Here is a 20,775-nt window from a genome sequence, read left to right on the forward strand (position 1 = left end):
TTCTTCTTGCACCAGGTGGCAGCACTTCTTTTCCAAAATCAGTGCCTGTATTTCCAAAATCGTGATATCCTCGCTGAGGAATGAAATCGGCTTCATCGCTGCCAAAAATAGCTGATAGCGTTGTCATTTTTGGCACGTGGTTGCTAAAAATGGCATGTGCTAAAAATGACAACGATTGACCAAACCTTCCCCGACTGATATACGAGTTTTCTCACTTTATCGAACATGATCCAGTACAACACTGCTATGTTTATTAAGAGATGAGCTTTCAAATGGCCTGAAGAACTCAATAACTCTGAAATAACATTTACCATTTATTTAAAGTGACCATCCCACCTTAACATTAGTTTTCAGTTGAGATAGTTAAATTGGGGCCCTGGCTTGCACTTAGGACGGTTCGGGCACTCACAACATCGAGAAACGCTTTAATTCGGAGATACTTAATTTCAAAGTTGCAGTGCTTTGGATTCAGAGGGGCCAATGCATTTGAATGCCCCCTCTGAATTTGTGACATCAGCGCAGATCTAGCGATTTTAAAATCTTATATGTAACAACATCTTTGTGAAGCAGTGGTGGTATATGCTGTTTGCGCTCCTTATCTGCCGCACTTTTAAGATATCAAATTATTGCTTCCAAATGACGTCGTAGGAACAATGAATGCTCTGAAAAACAAACAAAAGTAAATGTCTAATGTATCAAAAACCGGTTAATATTTTTCAATTAAATTTGGTAAATGATAGATGTTCATTTTTGCTCACCCTGAACAATGCGACACCACTAATATGCCAATTCATTAACTTTTTTGTAGGTGAAAGGATCCCTTTAACTAATTTTAGGCTGCAACAGATATTTAGTGCCAGAAATATTTTTCTTAGGGAACAGTTAAATGACGTCCTTTTAATTATTCTCCATTTAAACTAAAACGCGGAAGTTACGAATCGAAAATCTTTGCCATATTCTAGCGAAAGTTTTGCATGAATTCACCACCCCAACCCCCCTAAATATTGACTTAGTCAACAAATTTGCACAGGGCTAGATTGGTGATTAGTTCCTTTTGCCGTTCGCGTTATGGAGAACGCCCTTGCCCGGCGAGGGTAGGGTTAATACATCCCTGCGTTGATCCGTTGCCAAGGCCCTCTCCGTCGCATGTCGTGGCACAGCCCTTATGTTTTACGTTTATGCTCGTTTCTTGTCTGATGTGTCTCGAATGCGCCGCACATCGGCCCGGGTAGCGTGGACTTTGACGGCGGCGCCTCTGGCGGCAGAGTCCGGAGGCTGGCGTTGTCCGGCCTGTCAGAATGTGACCGCCGCGCCCCCGGCCACGTACAAATGCTTCTGTGGCAAGATGCGCGATCCGCCGTGGAACCGACGCGACACGCCGCATTCGTGTGGAGAGGTGAGTGCCCGACCCACTGACGCCCTCCGTCCACCCACTGACGCCCCCCGTCCACCCACTGACGTCCCCCGTCCCTCCATCCACCCACTGACGCCCCCCGTCCACCCACTGACGCCCTCCGTCCCTCCGTCCACCCACTGACGCCCTCCGTCCACCCATGACGCCCCTGTCCCACCATCCACCCACTGACGCCCCCGTCCCTCCGTCCACCCACTGACGCCCTCCGTCCACCCACTGACGCCCCCCGTCCCTCCATCCACCCACTGACGCCCCCCGTCCACCCACTGACGCCCTCCGTCCCTCCGTCCACCCACTGACGCCCTCCGTCCCTCCATCCACCCACTGACGCCCTCCGTCCACCCAATGACGCCCCCGTCCCTCCATTCACCCACTGACGCCCTCCGCCCCTCCGCCCACCCACTGACGCCCTCCGTCCACCCACTGACGCCCCGTCCCTCCATTCACCCACTGACGCCCTCCGTCCCTCCGCCCACCCACTGACGCCCCCCGTCCACCCACTGACGCCCTCCGTCCCTCCGCCCACCCACTGACGCCCCCGTCCCTCCATCCACCCACTGACGCCCTACGTCCCTCCGTCCACCCACTGACGCCCTCCGTCCACCCACTGACGCCCCGTCCCTCCGTCCACCCACTGACGCCCTCCGTCCACACACTGACGCCCTCCGTCGTCCCTCCATCCACCCACTGACGCGCTCTGTCCCTCTGGCCACCCACTGACGCCCTCCGTCCACCCACTGACGCCCTCCGTCCCTCCATCCACCCACTGACGCCCTCCGTCCACCCACTGACGCCCTCCGTCCACCCACTGACGCCCTCCGTCCCTCCGCCCACCCACTGACGCCCCCGTCCCTCCGTCCACCCACTGACGCCCTCCGTCCACTCACTGACGCCCTCCGTCCACCCACTGACGCCCCCGTCCCTCCGTCCACTCACTGACGCCCTCCGTCCACCCACTGACGCCCTCCGTCCACCCACTGACGCCCTCCATCCACCCACTGACGCCCTCCGTCCCTCCGTCCCTCCGTCCACTCACTGACGCCCTCCGTCCACCCACTGACGCCCTCCGTCCCTCCGTCCACCCACTGACGCCCCCCGTCCCTCCATCCACCCACTGATGCCCTCCGTCCCTCCGTCCACCCACTGACGTCCTCCATCCACCCACTGGCGCCCTCCGTCCCTCCTTCCACCCACTGACGCCCTCCATCCACCCACTGCCGCCCTCCGTCCCACCGTCCCTCCGTTCACTCACTGACGCCCTCCGTCCACCCACTGACGCCCCGTCCCTCCATCCACCCACTGACGCCCTCCGTCCCTCCGTCCACCCACTGACGCCCTCCGTCCACCCACTGACGCCCCTGTCCCTCCATCCACCCACTGACGCCCCCGTCCCTCCGTCCACGCACTGACGCCCTCCGTCCACCCACTGACGCCCCCGTCCCTCCATCCACCCACTGACGCCCCCGTCCCTCCGTCCACTCACTGACGCCCTCCGTCCCTCCCTCCACCCACTGACGCCCTCCGTCCCTCCGTCCACTCACTGACGCCCTCCGTCCACCCACTGACGCCCCCGTCCCTCCATCCACCCACTGACGCCCTCCGTCCCTCCGTCCACCCACTGACGCCCTCCGTCCACCCACTGACGCCCTCCGTCCCTCCGTCCACCCACTGACGCCCTCCGTCCACCCACTGACGCCCTCCGTCCCCCCGTCCACCCACTGACGCCCTCCGTCCCTCCGTCCACCCACTGACGCCCTCCGTCCCTCCGTCCACCCACTGACGCCCTCCGTCCACCCACTGACGCCCCTGTCCCTCCATCCACCCACTGACGCCCTCCGTCCACCCACTGACGCCCTCCGTCCACCCATCCACCCACTGACGCCCTCCGTCCCTCCGTCCACCCACTGACGCCCCCGTCCCTCCGTCCACCCACTGACGCCCTCCGTCCCTCCGTCCACCCACTGACGCCCTCCGTCCACCCACTGACGCCCCCGTCCCTCCATCCACCCACTGACGCCCTCCGTCCCTCCGTCCACCCACTGACGCCCTCCGTCCCTCCGTCCACCCACTGACGCCCTCCGTCCACCCACTGACGCCCCCGTCCCTCCGTCCACCCACTGACGCCCCTGTCCCTCCGTCCACCCACTGACGCCCTCCGTCCACCCACTGACGCCCTCCGTCCCTCCGTCCACCCACTGACGCCCCCGTCCCTCCGTCCACTCACTGACGCCCTCCGTCCACCCACTGACGCCCTCCGTCCCTCCGTCCACCCACTGACGCCCTCCATCCACCCACTGACGCCCTCCCTCCCTCCGTCCACCCACTGACGCCCCTGTCCCTCCGTCCACCCACTGACGCCCTCCGTCCCTCCGTCCACCCACTGACGCCCTCCATCCACCCACTGACGCCCTCCCTCCCTCCGTCCACCCACTGACGCCCTCCGTCCCTCCGTCCACCCACTGACGCCCCCCGTCCCTCCGTCCACCCACTGACGCCCTCCGTCCCTCCGTCCCCCCACTGACGCCCCCCGTCCCTCCGTCCACCCACTGACGCCCTCCGTCCCTCCGTCCACCCACTGACGCCCTCCGTCCCTCCGTCCACCCACTGACGCCCTCCGTTTCTCGTTGCCAGGTGTGCGGTCGAAGTCGCTCCGATGTGAATTGCGTGCACCGCTGTACGCTGCTCTGCCATCCGGGACCCTGTCCGCCGTGCAGTGCTTCCGTGACACGGTCAGATATAACTACTCCCTCCATGACACGGTCAGATATAACTACTCCCTCCGTGACACGGGCAGATATAACTACTCCTTCCGTGACACGGTCAGATATAACTACTCCCTCCGTGACACGGTCAGATATAACTACTCCCTCCGGTCTCCGTGACACGGTCAGATATAACTACTCCCTCCGTGATACGGTCAGATATAAATGCCTCCATAACACGGCTAGATATAATTACTCCTTCCATGAAACCGCCCGATATAACTACTCCCTTCGTGACACGGTCAGTTATAACTAATCCCACCGTGGCATGGTGAGATATAACTGGTAACTACTCTCTGTTTGGCACGGTCAGATATATCTAATCCCTCTGTGACACGGTCAGATATACCTACTCCCTCCGTGCCACGGTCAGATATAATTATTCCTTCCTTGACGCGGTGAGATAAACTCCCTCTCTTATTCTTATTCTTATTCTTATTATTAGACTTATTCAGCATATTCCCTCATGACGGTCAGCTAAAACGCCTGCGTCGTCACCAGTTCCGTGGCGTGTTGTGTGCTGTAAGGTATGCTGTGTGCTGTGTAGTGTGCTGTGCAGTGTGCTATATCCCGGTCCCGCCGCCAGGTCGTGTCCGTGCGGTAAGAAGACGGTGGAGATTCGCTGTGAGCTGGCGGCCACGCTCACCTGTGAGCAGACGTGCGGCCGCAGCCTCAACTGTGGCGTTCACCGCTGCGGGGAGCCGTGCCACCGGGGCGACTGCGCCGAGTGTCCCGTCCAGCTGGAGCGAGGTCAGTCGGCCCGGCATACACTGCAGCGGCTGGGCATACACTGCACTCTGCAGACGCTGGGTATACAGTGCAGCAGCTGGGTATACAGTGCAGAGGCTGGGTATAAACAGGGTGTCCCAAGAATTGACCGAACACCGTTCCGTGCTTCTATCCTCAGGATACTGAAATCCTTCTCCTCCACGCCGCAACCCCCACTCCGGGCTGGACAGGCACCTTTATCCCATGCGGGCTGCTCCCTTGGAGCGGCACCGCTGCTCCTGAGGGAGCGCACCCCGTAGCCGGATGCAGAGAGTGCTTGGGGGGGGGGGGGCTGGTCGGCCTGTCCCAAGATTCTTACAGATAAGGTTGGGACACCAGTAACGTGACCCTTTTTCCTGCTTTTCCCAACCCTCCTCACGATTTTCATAAGCCTTGATTTAGCCTTTTAAACACTTTGCGCAGAGGCGTTTGTAGTTAATTTATTTACAAAAACTAATTCAATGATATTTGAAATTTACAAACACATATTTACTCGCAATCTCAAACAAAAGTTGAATTTATTCGCGTTTCATTAGATTAATCAGCTGGCAACCATCATCCATCGTCCTGGATGTAGTCGAACTTGGCGCACTCGGAAAGTGTTCGAAGTTTGTGACGCTTACTAGTTGCTATGGCGACCGGGCAGTACCTACGCTTTTCATTCGTCAACAAGTGCTCGCGGTCACGCTTTTGAACACAGTCTTTATGCGTCAGTTTGTGTGACGCGTCATATCTGAAACATATTTCGTGAGGCTCCAAAACCATTCAGTTCATCTCCTTCAAAAGAAGTGTTTTGTATTATTTTCGATATCTTTTTTGGGCTTAATTGCTAGCTCCATTCATCATATCTTGCGTGAGGATAGTCATCACTCGGGGACCAGTCGTTGAAGGCAAGAAAAAACGACGAGGAGAAGGTCTTGTAAAAAGTCGCTGCGATTGCATTGAGCATTAAATGACGAAAATATTTCTACCCCCCCCCCCCCCCCCCACCGCCTCAGGCGATCACGTGCTGTCACCCACCTGGGCCTGTCCTCTGGACGGGCTCAGCCCCGGCGACTCTCTAGGGTGTCTGCCGAGCCGACACCAATGTCTCCCCCTAATTCCTATCATCCTTCCGGCTCTGAAATGGTCTTGTCAGACCGAAAGGGCCTAACCCAACAAAACAAACAAACAACCAAACAAATTGACGGAACACTTATTTTCTGGCCAAAGCTATGATTGCGCTCGATTCTAATTAGATATGTACTAGCAGCATAATTTCACAAGACATCCCTTAGCTATCGAGCTTGAAGACTGTGCTTTTGGTAGCTGGGCATGACTCGAGTCAATTATTTTCCGGAGTCAGCAGAGTGTAGCTGAGCAGGGCCTCGTCTAAGGGATTTTCAATGGGGGGGGGGGGCAGAGACTCAAGGAGCCAAGCCTAGGGTACTCCTAGATCATTTTTCTCACCGGATTTAGGTCACTTATTTTTCATCACAGCTCTGACCCATGATTTTTTTTAACTGAAAAAGAAAAAAACATAGTAGGCCATCCGAACCATGCCTTAATGTTAGTTTGTAACCCCTCCAGACAGTAATACCAGACGGACAGTAATAACCACCAAACAGTAATAATCATACAAAGAAATAAACCGTAGTTTTTGCACCCGCTACAAATTTCTTTAAAGTCAGTCATCTTTTCACCATCTCATCCCTACTGTTACATGCCTTACATGCTTTACTCTTAATCGTAGTTCAAATTTAACGACTTACTCCTGTTTATCTGTAAGAATCCTGCCCCCGTTATGGCTGAGGAGCCATCATCACTTATTTGTATGCGCTTCTTAGCTCGGCTCGTGCAAGGTAGAGTTAGAACGTTTCAAATAGAATATGTTCTGATAATAATCGAGCACAATGGGCAATTGATGCCCTCGAATTGCCTGAACATCGATCGTATCTTAGCAATTTTTTACAAGCGAATTCGAGAACGGGCGGAAAAGGCGGTATTTTCTATACAAGTATGCCTAGGCTATTGCCTACCATCTTTTTTTTTTGCAGATGGATGAGCCAAGGCAAAAGTGGGCCCTGAAACGGGATTGGGGACCATGCACAGTGCTCGTGCTTACTCGAAAAGTTGAGGAGCCCACTGATCTCTGTCGGCTCCAAATCGGCCTCTGTAGTCTGTTGGCTAACTGATCGCTGAGGCCTGTTGCCAGCCTTTGAGAGCTTTCTTCGTCAGCAACCACGTAGGCTGCAGCTGACGGAGAAGAGCCACACTAACCTTTTTGGGCATCACGCTGACCTCTGAGAGCCTATGTCGGCATGTAAGGACCCTACAGGGGCCTTGTATTCCTCTCCGACGACCTACACAATACACATGGTATCTGAGGTCCCACGTACCTAGATGTTAGCCTTCGCCGGCTGGCGGGCGGCTCCCGTGGGCCTTATGCCGAGGGCCCGCACGTTCACGTATATATATTACAGATTGACGCCCCGAGGACAGAAACAACAAATTGATGCGGAAATGAGTTTATGCGGGACACGGAGTTAGGTCGCCTGAAAAGACGAAATGTAACGTATTGCTGAGCGCAAAAAAAAATATTGGTATCAAGTAAACAAAATAAACACGTGAAAACAGTCACAGGTAATCGGGTATATCAATGTGCTCACATTTCTTCCATTTGTTTTTATGTACACTGACGCCTCGCAGTAAAAATTCGTTTGCTTTTTCGCTTTTGCCGGCCCCCCAGTAGTGACATTTTTACCCTGACTGGGGGGGAGGCAGGCCGGTGACGGGGGGGGGGGGGTTGCCCCACCCCCAGTTGACATGTTAGGCGAGGCCCTGGAGTGTAGTTTTTAGCCTAAGCCACCGAAAGACTATAATGGTGAATCAAGTGGTCCATTTCCTAAGCGGATTTTCGGCATGGTTCTTGCTGGAGAGCTCCAGCAGCTCATCTGCAAGCAGGCAGGAGCGAGCAAAGCGCAATGGCATCAGCGAGCGAAGCCAGAGAGAGCAGGAGATAACCTGATTAACAAGTGTGGGCGCGGGTGTCACTCTGCTGTCAGTGTGTTTCTGACGGCTGTCACTCTGCTATCAGTGTGTTTCTGACGGCTGCCACTGCTGTCAGTGTGTTTCTCACTGTTGTTTCTCCACTGTCAGTGTGTTTCTGACTGTTGTTTCTCCACTGTCAGTGTGTTTCTGACTGTTGTTTCTCCATTGTCAGTGTGTTTCTGACTGTTGTTTCTCCACTGTCAGTGTGTTTCTGACTGTTGTTTCTCCACTGTCAGTGTGTTTCTGACTGTTGTTTCTCCACTGTCAGTGTTTTTCTGACTGTTGTTTCTCCACTGTCAGTGTGTTTCTGACTGTTGTTTCTCCACTGTCAGTGTGTTTCTGACTGTTGTTTCTCCACTGTCAGTGTGTTTCTGACTGTTGTTTCTCCACTGTCAGTGTGTTTCTGACTGTTGTTTCTCCACTGTCAGTGTGTTTCTGACTGTTGTTTCTCCACTATCAGTGTGTTTCTGACTGTTGTTTCTCCATTGTCAGTGTGTTTCTGACTGTTGTTTCTCCACTGTCAGTGTGTTTCTGCGGCAAGGAGCGGCGCCAGGAGGCGTGCACCGCGGAGACAGCCGGCGCGGGCCCGTTCTGCTGCGGCCAGCCGTGCGGCCGGCAGCTCGACTGCGGCCGACACCACTGCGACAGGCTCTGCCACGAGGGCGAGTGCGGCGCCTGCCCGCTCAGCCCCGAACTGGTCAGTGGCAGCCCCGGCCCGGGCCCGAACTGGTCAGTGGCGGTCACGGCCCGGGCCCGACCCTGGTCCCTTCTTTACTAGTTAGTTTGTTTGGTTCTGTTTTAGTTTAGCAGATCGTTTGTTTCTGATTGGGTTGTTTGTGAGGTATGGGGTGGCCGTCTGAACCGGCTCATTTGGCACCGGTTAATCGGCACATTATAATTAACTGCTGCTGTTAATGTTGGCTTTGAAGCTGCCGGCTGCTGCTGCAGGTCTGAAATGCAGATACCGGTGCCGGCTGACGCCCGTTGTACAGGTGGTAGGTTGAAGGGCCGGGGTAGAAGTCTGCCTTCGTTTGTAACTTTTCTAGGCAGATAATCCTAATTTGGTGCCTCTTTTAGCTTCCTGATGTTTGGTGTGCCAGGTCTTAACCCGCGCCCCGTAGGGCTACCGGCGGACCCTACCACCCGTAGGGGGGGGGGCCGTTTCGGCCCCCCCCCCCTAAGATCTCGGAAAGTTACCGGCCGATTTTCAAAATTCAAACGGCGTTCGATAGCCCCACCCGGGAACTACCTTGTGACCAAATTTCATTGACCTAGGTCAAACCGATGACGTCACAGGTCAGGTCAAAGGTCAGATTTTCACCGTTCACAGGCATTTCAAGAAATGTGTTGTGAAATCGAGTAAATTGGTAATTTATTGAAAACCATCGATGGTACATTGTTCGTCAAACACATACTTTGCTATCTGAGGTCACTGATACCAGGTCAGGTCACAGCGAGGTCAGGTCACCGGGGGTCACATTATGAAAGTGTCGTGTGATACATGTTTTATGGTCTATTTTACATGACAAATGCGATTATGTGGGTTAGGTAGCCTTTGGGGCCAGCCTAGGTCACGTTTTGGTGAAGGTCAGGTCAAGGTCAGGTCAAATTAGGTCAAATTTCAAAGTTGATATTTTTGCATAAAATGGGTATCGATTCGATGCAGCTCGTCACGGGGAGTCCAATGGTGGTCTTTGTTTTGCTCTACGAGGTCTAGAATTGCCAAAAATTGAGTTTGAAAATTTGACGTCATCATTTTTGAACAGTTTTTTCGCTATAACTTGGCCAAAAAACGAGGTATCGATCTGAAATTTGGTATGTAGATAGAAGACGGTAGGTACTATCACATATACTCCGGTTTTTTCGAAAATCAAAAAACTTTTTGGATTTTTCGGCTTATATATAAAAAAATGCATTTTTGATTTTTGGGGGTCAAAACTCAAAAATTTCAAAAATCCGAGATAGCAGTTTTGTAGCCCTGTCAATTCTACACCTTTTGTGTGTTAATCATTTTTCTGTATCTTCCAAGCTGTAGGCCTGACAGGTCTTCTCGCGAAGGTCTTTTTTCGGTCGAAAATGACAGAACATGACGTCATTCTGACGTCATTTGTGGCCAACCTATCATAGCCTCTGGAAAAATTTTTGGTCACAATGTGTAAAATCGATGCCCTGAGGGGTCCTGAAAGTTTTGTGGCGATATCTCCAGCCGTTTAGGAGATATCGACCGAAAAGGACAGGGGGGGGGGGGCGTTTCGGCCCCCCCTACGGGGCGCGGGTTAATAGCAGCTGTTTGCTTTACAGACTGTTCACCTTTCTTGCAGCTTGGTTCTATATTCAGCCAGTGGATGCGTTGTTTTTGCTCCCCGTTGGGTGTTATGGTGACTCTTTCCGCCACCGCTGGCCTTACTGGGCTGCGCCCTGTCCCGGGTACAGCCCCTGACGCCCTGTCCCGGGTACAGCCCCTGACACCCTGTCCCGGGTACAGCCCCTGACGCCCTGTCCCGGGTACAGCCCCTGACGCCCTGTCCCGGGTACAGCCCCTGACGCCCTGTCCCGGGTACAGCCCAGTGATTGACGCCGTGTCCCGGGTACAGCCCAGTGACTGACGCCGTGTCCCGGGTACAGCCCAGTGACTGACGCCGTGTCCCGGGCACAGCCCCTGACGCCCTGTGCCGGGTACAGCCCCTGACGCCGTGTCCCGGGTACAGCCCAGTGACTGACGCCGTGTCCCGGGCACAGCCCCTGACGCCCTGTGCCGGGTACAGCCCCTGACGCCGTGTCCCGGGTACAGCCCAGTGACTGACGCCGTGTCCCGGGCTCAGTTGCCGCGGTGTCCGTCTCCGTGCGGCGCCGACTGACACCGTGTGCCGTCCGACAGGTGCAGCGGTGTCCGTGCGGCGCCCGGCCGCTGAGCGAGCTGCCGGCGCCGGCGCGCGCCTCCTGCGCCGACCCGGTGCCCACGTGCGGCGGGACGTGCGGCCGACGACTGGCCTGCGGTCGGCCCGGCCAGCGGCACACGTGCCGGGCCGCCTGCCACGCGGGCGACTGTCCGCCGTGCCCGCTGCAGACGGCCGTCCGGTGCCGGTGCGGCTTTATGGACCGCGAGATTGCCTGCGGCGAGCTCACCACCCGCGCCGACGACGCGCGCTGCCAGAAACGCTGCACCAAGGTGGCCGACGGGGACCGGGGGCGCTCTGTGCTGTGTACACTGGGCGCCCAGGCACTGTGCTGTGTGACACTGGGCGCTCGGGACTCTGCTGCTGTATGACACTGGGCTTTTATAACTATCTGCTCTTCCCTATCTACTATTTCACTCGTGGTGTTAAGTGTCACTGTTAAAAGTGACTTTAAAGTGTTGTAATTAGCTGTTTTGTTTTATCAATCCCATTCCCAAAAGGGGCGGTGAATGCCCTGAATGCTGTTTGAAATGTACTGGAAAATTTGTTCGCTTCAGCTAGTTGAGCAAAGACGGCTATATCACTGTGGCGCATGATTGCAGTCCGGTACTCCAGATTGCGGCGCTGGGCGTTTGGAGCCTATCGTCCGTGTGTGTGCCGCGGTAGTGACTGGCTGCCGCGTGTGTGTCTGCCCCGACAGAAGCGCAGCTGCGGCCGCCACAAGTGCGGCCAGGAGTGCTGCATCCTAGTGGAGCACCCGTGCCCGCTGACGTGCGGCCGCCGGCTGACGTGCGGCGTGCACACGTGCCAGCAGCCCTGCCACGTGGGACAGTGTCGGCCATGCATGGAGGCCAGTGAGTGCGGCACGAACCAGGCGAGCGCGCCCGGCCGCCGGCCGGCCGAAACGCTCCCTCTGAGCCCCTGTGTTGTCTGGTCGCTCTGAGCCCCTGTGTTGTATGTGGTCGGTGTGAGCCCCTGTGTTGTCTGTGGTCACTCTGAGTCCTGTGTTGTCTGGTCGCTCTGAGCCCCTGTGTTGTCTGTGGTCGCTCTGAGGCCCTTGGTCGCTCTGAGGCCCTGTGTTGTCTGTGGTCGCTCTGAGCCCCTGTGTTGTCTGTGGTCGCTCTGAGCCCCCGTGTTGTCTGGTCGCTCTGAGCCCCTGTGCTGTCTGGTCGCTCTGAGCCCCTGTGTCGTCTGGTCGCTCTGAGGCCCTGTGTTGTCTGTGGTCGCTCTGAGCCCCTGTGTTGTCTGGTCGCTCTGAGTTCTTGTGTTGTCTGGTCGCTCTGAGCCCCTGTGTTGTCTGTGGTCGGTGTGAGCCCCTGTGTTGTCTGTGGTCGCTCTGAGCCCCTGTGTTGTCTGTGGTCGCTCTGAGGCCCTGTGTTGTCTGGTTGCTCTGAGGCCCCGTGTTGTCTGTGGTCGCTCTGAGCCCCTGTGCCGTCTGGTCCTGGTAGCTCTGAGCCGTAGCTGTGTCTTCCGGCCGGACTGAAGGCGGCTGGTTTCCGTTGCTGGTCTGCTCCGTGTCCGCTGACGGTGTTCCGGTGTGCGCCAGGTTTTGACGAGCTGCACTGCGAGTGCGGCGCGTCGGTGTTGTACCCGCCGGTGGCGTGCGGCACGCCGCGACCGCCCTGCGACCAGCCGTGCTCGCGCGCCCACCCGTGCGGCCACCCGGTGCTGCACAGCTGCCACAGCCAGCCAGAGTGTCCGCCCTGCACCCAGCTGATGAAAAAGTTCTGCTACGGACGCCACGAGGTGAGCGCTTGGCCCGACGACGGCGGCGCACCAACTGCCCGGCCCACAGTGATGCAAATGGGGTTCACGAGTGGCCAGCAATACCAAAAAGTCAAGTTTACCAAACCAAGTAAATCGCTATATGACTAACCAAAGAAATGTTTGGTGCATCTGAAATCACATAGTTTTCATATTTTTGTCAAAACCGGCCTCGTGTGTGATTGTCAGAAGTCGTGACATTTTCTATGTCGTAGAATGACTGTCAGATACTTGCAAGTTCAAACGCCGCTAGCGTGCGTTCATTTAATGGTGCGTTTCACGCGTAACGCTATGAGAAACGTTTTTCGTAAATATCTAGAGCATCGTTGTTTCGATTGCCTTTGTTTTTGGGTATGTTATGAAGGACGTTAACCTCGTCATCACAGAGTGGTCACAGTTTTTTACTTAGAAAAATATTTGCTTTCGTTTCACCTACAGCAGTTTACACAGTGTATGACCGTTAGTGCACCATACCACAGGGCCTCGGCTAACATGTTAACTGGTGGGCCAAATGGCCCACCAGTGACCCGAAATGGCCCACCAGCCTCAAAGATTTGGCCCACCAGTAATTTTCCGAAAAATCTAACTTTTCACATTTTACATCACGACGTAGGTAACATTGTGATACAGACAGAGACAGAGGCCCTGCTACATTGTTGTATTAATAAAACTTAAAAGTAAGAACTTGATCTTTGTTGTCCGCCTAATACCATCACCATTCCCGGCTTCTTGAGACAGCCGTAGGTTAAGCCTCGGTCACACTTCACCGGATTGGACCAATGGACGAGAAACGGACGGCGTCCGGTGATGTCCGGGGGATGTCCGTTCGTTTCCGTTGGACGTCCGTTTCTCATCCGTTAATATCCGTTCTATGTCCGGTGGTGTCCGGTGTGCTCAACCGGACACCACCGGACATGGAACGGATATTAACAGATGACAAACGGAAGCCCAACGGAAACAAACGGACATCACCGGACGCTGACAGTTCTCGTCCGTTTCTCGTCCAATGCGGTGAAGTGTGACCGAGGCTTTAAATTTTATGCAATAATCGTGAAAGACGACTGCCTCTGTCAATTACAGATAGTGTCGGCGGCTTCCAGCCGATCGAGGTCTGCGAGAGTTCTTGCAAGCTTTCCGATTGATCGAGTGGTTGCAGTCACATAAGGCCGTGTTACACTGCCGAATTTTGGCCACGACCCTGTCGCCGAATCATGTCGTGTAGGAAATCGGCGAACAGTTCACCGGCAGAGGCGAACAGTTCGCCGACAGAGCCTGATTTGCAGAAAACGGGTGGGGGCCCCCCTAATCGTGCGCGGGTCGAAGCTGATCCATGATTCGGCGAACATCGCGAATGAATGGCGAATCTGTTGCGAATAGTCGGCGATACCTTGGCAACAAGTCGGCGCACGCAGCGACATGTCGGCGGCGACTCGGCGACTGTTTGGCGATCATGTTCGTTTATTATATGTTCGGCGAACGACCACGAAATTTTCATTTTTCATGAAATATTCGTGGCGGTCGTGACGAACCGTAAAAGTCGCGCGGTGAACACCGACTGGTCTGCGAAATGCCAAGACCGTGGAAGAAAGAGGCCGAATCGGTCCGCGACATAGGATGACTTGCATATTCGTGCACATTCGTGTACCAAAATTCGGCAGTGTAACAAGGGCTTTAAGCATCAGCCGCTGACCAGTCGGTTATAAAGCCCTTGTTACACTGCCGAATTTTGGTACACGAATGTGCAGGAATATGCAAATCATCCTATGTCGCGGACCGATTTGGGATCTTTCTTCCACGGTCTTGGCATTTCGCAGACCAGTCGTTGTCCACCGCGCGACTTTTACGGTTCGTCACGACCGCCACGAATATTTCATGAAAAATGAAAATTTCGTGGCCGTTCGCCGAAATTATAAACAAACATGATAAACAAACATGATCGCCAAACAGTCGCTGAGTCGCCGCCGACATGTCGCTGCGTGCGCCGACTTGTTGCCAAGGTATCGCCGACTATTCGCAACAGATTCGCCATTCATTCGCGATGTTCGCCGAATCATGGATCAGCTTCGATCCGCGCACGATTAGGGGGCCCCCCACCCGTTTTCTGCAAATCGGGCTCTGTCGGCGAACTGTTCGCCTCTGTCGGTGAACTGTTCGCCGATTTCCTACACGACATGATTCGGCGACAGGGTCGTGGCCAAAATTCGGCAGTGTAACACGGCCTTAAGAAAAACTACGAATAAAGAACAGACCAGTTCAGACGGTCGGTGATAAGCATGCGAGCGATCTCAGACGGCTCGCCGATAGACACGATATAAGCCAGAGTCAAACTAGAGGTAGTGTCGGCGACTTCCAGCCGATTGAAGTCTGCAAGTGATATTGTGCGTCTTCACGACCGCGGCCGTAAAGTTATCGTCCAAAGTTTTGTAATCTGCGTCAATATTTTGTGCATAATTACTTGTGCGATTTTATGTGCACCGCCGGAGTATCACCACTGAGAGGGTTGAGGGTCCCTACTCTCTCCTCTCTCTGAAAAGTCGGGGAGGGGGGGGGGTTCGAGCTCGTTTTTTTTTTACTTTTTCCATGCCATCCTGACGTTTTTTTTTTTTGCCGAATAAAGTGGCCAAAATCTGGGGAGAAATCGAAAATGGGGGGGGGGGCTATGGCTACGAAGGTCAGTCCATGTCGCTGCCCAAGTGGCCCACCAGTCAAAATTCCTTAGCCGAGGCCCTGCCATACCATATCATTCCCTAACCATTTCTACAGAGTCACACCGTGAAAGAATTGAGGCGCTAGCACAGGGCAGACCGGCGCTATTGAAGTTTTTGTCCGTCGCGGTCGGGGCGGATTGTTTTCAACGCGGATTGCAATTTTGACATACGTTTAACTTTGACCTGCTATAAGTAGGTCAAATATTGACCTTAACTCAAAAGTGATATGCTCACTCGCGAGATCTTGGCAAGAGTAATCCGTTGGTTTTTGTCGCGAGGCGCTAGGACACTTCGTTTAGGAACAGCAGAGGGATGCACCGACGAACCCCCGCTGAGGCCGTCCGCCCGCGGCGCGGCCGCCCGGGCCGCCCACCGCGCCGCGGCACCCGACCGCAACGGACGAAAACTTTAGTAGCGCCGGTCAGCCCTGTGCTAGCGCATTAATTCTTTCACAGTGCGACTCAGAAATGATTAGGGAATGCTATGGTATGATGCACTAACGGGCACACACTGTGTACACTGCTGTAGGTGAAACGAAAGCAAATATTTCTAAATAAAAAAACTGCGATTGCAAAATGATGACAAATTGTTAGATCAACGCCAAACCAAAAGAGATACGTCTTTTTGTGACCCTGCATTAGAAGCAGCAGACTTTGGGGATCACTGCCATGCATAATTTTTGCCATTTATATGAAATGAATGCACGCTAGCGGCGTTTGAAGTTGCGAGTATCTGACAGTCATTTTACGACATAGAAAATGTCACGAATTCTGGCAATCATACACGAGGCCGGTTTTGACTAAAACATGAAAATCATGTTTTTTGGGACACCCCAAACATTTGCCTGAATGGCCATATTAAGATTTATTCGATTAGGTGAACTTAAAATTTGGGCCTTTTCGGTATTTATGGCCACTCGTGAACCCCATTTGCTTCACTGTGCGGCCTGGAGATTCTCCGGCCGGTCCTCTAGCGTTCGACATTCACTGGTCGCGCTCAGCCAAGAGCTGTTTTCTCCTTTTGTGCAGTGGCGTTATGATCTTGCCCTGATGAGACCCATAAAATCAAATTAATGTAGCCTGTGGCGAGGTGGGGCCATGTGACGTGAACTCGCTATGGTACCCGTTCTCACTGTGTGACCTTGCCGGGTCCGCTCTGACCGTGTCCACCGTTGCGGCAGGAGAGGAGCAGTGTGCCGTGCCACCAGACTGCCGTCTCGTGCGGCCGGCCCTGTGGCAAGCCGCTGCCCTGCCGTCGCCACCAGTGCAAGGTAGGACCGACACCAGTGTAGCACCCTGTGTTGTCTGTGGTCGCTCTGAGCCCCCGTGTTGTCTGGGGTGAGGCCCCGTGTTGTCTGTGGTCGCTCTGAGGCCCCGTGTTGCCTGTGGTCCGTGTGAGCCCCTGTGTCGTCTGTGGTCCGTGTGAGCCCCTGTGTCTTCTGGTCGCTCTGAGCCCTGTGTTGCCTGTGGTCGCTCTGAGCCCTGTGTTGCCTGTGGTCGCTCTTAGGCCCTGTGTTGCCTGTGGTCGCTCTGAGGCCCTGTGTTGTCTGTGGTCCGTGTGAGCCCCCTGTGTTGTCTGTGGTCGCTCTGAACCCCTGTGTTGTCTGGTCGCTCTGAGCCCCTGTGTTGTCTGGTCGCTCTGAGCCCCTGTGTTGTCTGGTCGCTCTGAGCCCCTGTGTTGTCTGGTCGCTCTGAGCCCCTGTGTTGTCTGGTCGCTCTGAGCCCCTGTGTTGCCTGTGGTCGCTCTGAGGCCCCGTGTTGTCTATGGTCGGTGTGAGCCCCTGTGTCGTCTGTGGTCCGTGTGAGCCCCTGTGTCTTCTGGTCGCTCTGAGCCCTGTGTTGCCTGTGGTCGCTCTGAGCCCTGTGTTGCCTGTGGTCGCTCTGAGCCCTGTGTTGCCTGTGGTCGCTCTTAGGCCCTGTGTTGCCTGTCGTCGCTCTGAGGCCCTGTGTTGTCTGTGGTCCGTGTGAGCCCCCTGTGTTGTCTGTGGTCGCTCTGAGGCCCTGTGTTGTCTGGGGTCGCTCTGAGGCCCCGTGTTGAGTCGGCTGGGATCACTGTGAGGCGGGGACCGGCCGGCTAGCTCCGAACGTGTCGCTGGCGCTGCCCGGTCGCCGCCGACCGCTGCCGTGCGCTGCCCGGTCGCCGCCGACCGCTGCCGTGCGCTGCCCGGTCGCCGCCGACCGCTGCCGCGCCTGTGTGACGCGGCGATCTGTACTCGCCGCGATGTTGTCGCGGTCGCCAGCTGACGCCCTGCTGTGTGTGTGTGTGTGTGTGTGTGTGTGTGTGCGCCAGGAGCCGTGCCACGCGGGCCCGTGTCCGGAGCTGGCTGCCGGCTGCAGGCAGCCCTGCCGGGCTGTGCGTGGCGACTGCCAGCACCCGTGCGGCGCGCCATGCCACGACGGCGAGTGTCCCAGCACGCCTTGCCGCGCCCAGGTCGGTGGTGCGCGCCCGCTGCGGGCCCATACGGCTTGTATAGTTGGGGGTGCCCCATCCTTCCCGTCGTACCTCCAAACGGATGATCGTAGGACGGAGAAAACTGCCATCGAAAGCTTGAACGAAAGTTATCCTTAGAGCACATTTTTTGCTGAAGTAGATCACAGTTCAGGTCAAAGTCATGTCAAGGGTAAAAACTGCAAGTTTCGCCGTTATTCGCTTTGAAATCCAGTTAGCCAGGAATGGACTGAGATTAATCACCCAGAACCTGTTATTAAGCTACCAATACAAGGTGCCGCAGCGCATAAGATCTCATACAAAGTTCGAGGCCAAAGTCAGGTCTGATCACCAAAAACTATCACAGACTAGGATGGGTGCAACATATGTTTGTAACATATGTTGCAACATATGGAACAAAGCAGGATGAAGTTCAGGTCCAGGTGAAGGTTAGGTCAAATATGATGAAATTTTAAAATTTCGTAACCTGCGCCGTGTTGGGAGTGTTTGGAAACTCCTTTGCGGTTTTCCATGAATGTCAAAGACAGCCGGGCGTAGCACGCCTTTTTATGGCATCTTTTCTACACATGTAAAAATTTCAGGCCCAGGTCACTAAGTTCAGGTCAGCATGTCACGTCAAGTGACCTCACATGATAATTTTTAATGCTCGTCATAGCTACGATGACTACGATTTGAGACTTTCAGCGATTGGTAAGAGCAACAGTTTGTATAAAACGTATGCCTCGGAATTTTGATATCGGTGATCTAAGGTCAGGCTAATTTCGCGACCTTTCCATTCACGGTCCTTTGAAAGCTCATGTGGTCCACAAGGAAAATTGAAATATACGGACCATTCGAAAACCGACGGTGAGTTGATTCCATGGATGTATCTTATATCAAAATTGTTTGATGGCCTTTTTTGAATAGTTTTTTTTTTCTGGTAAAATAGTAGTATTTTTACATAACGAGCTCTTCCAAACAATTATAAAATTATAGGTATGTTTTTTGTAAGATTGTTTCATCGTATAGCGCCAAATGAACTATATTTGATTACACATGCTCAAATATTTATATACGCCTTCCACAGCCCACAATAGGGCGCAGTCACACGGCTGAGTCTCACAAGTATGGACCGAAGTCAAAGCACCCCTCAGAAATATAAAATGACCCATATTAACCCTCGCCCGCACATGCCATTTTCCCATCCTAGAACGCACATGGGGGGGGGGTTGCCACCCCCCGCGCCATTTCGTTCCTGTTGGAGATAGAGCTTCGCGGTAAAGACCAAAAAGATTCTTTGGGAAGAGACGAATCGAATGATACCCAGTTTTACCTTCTCAGATCAGTCATTGACCTTCCAGGTCAGGTCAAACTAAAAAATGTTGCTGTGTTGGGTCACCGTTGGATATCAAGTGCGCTGCTTATCATATACCGATGGCGATGACGATGCCGTTTTGTGGTCCCAAGCCAGCTAGAATCTCTTTGTCACACTATCCGACCAGGTTTTTGCTGCTGAGGTCATTCAGGTCAAGTTAGGTCAAGGTCAATGATATGTTTGTATGTCTGTGTGTGTCTGTGTGTATACTGATGTGTGCACTGTACACCGATTGTTTATGTGTCCATATTGCATGAAATCATGATTTGAGAAGCTTTTACCAAAAATGCAGTCAAAAAACTTCACGAAAAGTAAATTCTGCTTACCTAAAACGCAATTATTTTAGATGACCTAGGTTGACCTTGACCCTGACCTTGACATCTGTACGTCGTCGAACAACATGTTCCATGATAGGTGGGAGGTAAGACTGGCGAAAAAGGCCGAAATCAAGGTGTCAAAAGCTCACAAGGCCCACAGCCAACGCGCGATGTTGAGAATTGGTCATTTGGGTCATGACATGACCTGAAAAAACAAGGTCATATCTCCGAAACCAAAAACCACAGAAACTTGAAATTTTCAGTGGACATCAAGAAAGGATAGAGGAGCAGCTATACGAAAAATCAGGCTTCTAGGCTCTAGCTCTAAAAATGTTGAGTGCAGAGCAGTAAGACTACCTGGGGGGGGGCAACCCTCCCCCCATGTGCGGGCGAGGGTTAACCCGCGCGGGGCTGGGGTCTCCAGCCGAACGCGCGGGGCTGGGGGGGTAAATTTTACCCCCCCCCCCCTGTTATCTCCCGAACTAATGGTCCGATTTGGAAAATTCAAACGCCAATCGAAAGATCTCATCACGAACAACTAAAAACAAGTACTTACTTTAAAGTTTGAGGTCAAGGTCAAGGTGGTCAGGTCAAGGGTACAAATTGCAAGTTCCTACAGTAACGGCCTTGCACCGTAGTTGCCGAAGAATGGAGTCATGGACTGAGACTGATTGCCCAAAACGTGTTCTTAGGCTACCAAGTAGAGTTGCAAAATTTCACTACCGCACTACCGGCATGCCGGTAATTTTTCACTACCGCAGGTTTATTCGTGGTAACTGGCATGTGTTGCCGGTAGCATGCCGGTATTTTTGATTTTGTGCAAAAAAAAATATCAGCAAATGATTCAAACTTTGGACACTAAGAGGCTCTCAAATTGTAGTAACAGCAATACTAGCCACTGCAAGATACATTTTGTGGTAGAAGTTCCATTGCTAAGTGTAGGGGTAACACATGGACCTCAGCATTTCACACAATTCACAGGCTTGGTTATAATTAGAATTGTCAAGAATCTACTGTGGTCTATAAAAGGAAGAATACTCATTCATGTTGCAAAAGAACGATAAACTAGTAAGTCTGATGTTAGGTAATACGTATAGCACAATAAAATAAATCAATGTTCATGACAACATTCCCTAGGGGAAAAGGCAGAATCAAAACACCAAAAAACACAATGTTTGGAAACCGGCCTTGAGTCCTGAGATCATGAGATGTGGTCTGAGAAACTCTACAAAGAATTTGACACTGAAAATCCAGCTGAAAAGGCAGGTGTTAGGTAGCCCTGAGTCTGACTTTGGTCCCATTATTAAATGAAA

General features: G+C 53.6%; 1 protein-coding gene across 3 annotated transcripts in view; it reads left to right on the top strand.

The window, feature by feature from the left end:
• Window positions 1-20,775, top strand: part of LOC122384441 (protein shuttle craft-like) — a 60,882-nt gene that overhangs the window by 31,420 nt on the left and 8,687 nt on the right. For all 3 annotated transcript variants that reach the window (XR_006257042.1, XR_006257043.1, XM_043371824.1), the window contains exons 4-12: window positions 1,266-1,396; window positions 4,046-4,143; window positions 4,763-4,926; window positions 8,499-8,671; window positions 10,853-11,143; window positions 11,572-11,725; window positions 12,418-12,617; window positions 16,524-16,613; window positions 17,633-17,773. Coding sequence is in view for 1 of the 3 variants with exons in the window: in XM_043371824.1 (XP_043227759.1) it covers window positions 1,266-1,396; window positions 4,046-4,143; window positions 4,763-4,926; window positions 8,499-8,671; window positions 10,853-11,143; window positions 11,572-11,725; window positions 12,418-12,617; window positions 16,524-16,613; window positions 17,633-17,773 (1,442 nt within the window). In the remaining 2 variants the exon portion in view is untranslated. The remainder of the gene's footprint in view (window positions 1-1,265; window positions 1,397-4,045; window positions 4,144-4,762; window positions 4,927-8,498; window positions 8,672-10,852; window positions 11,144-11,571; window positions 11,726-12,417; window positions 12,618-16,523; window positions 16,614-17,632; window positions 17,774-20,775) is intronic.

The sequence above is a fragment of the Amphibalanus amphitrite genome, unplaced genomic scaffold, assembly GCF_019059575.1.
Source record: "Amphibalanus amphitrite isolate SeventyFive unplaced genomic scaffold, NRLGWU_Aamphi_draft 000190F_arrow, whole genome shotgun sequence".
Taxonomy (NCBI): Eukaryota; Metazoa; Arthropoda; class Thecostraca; order Balanomorpha; family Balanidae; genus Amphibalanus; species Amphibalanus amphitrite.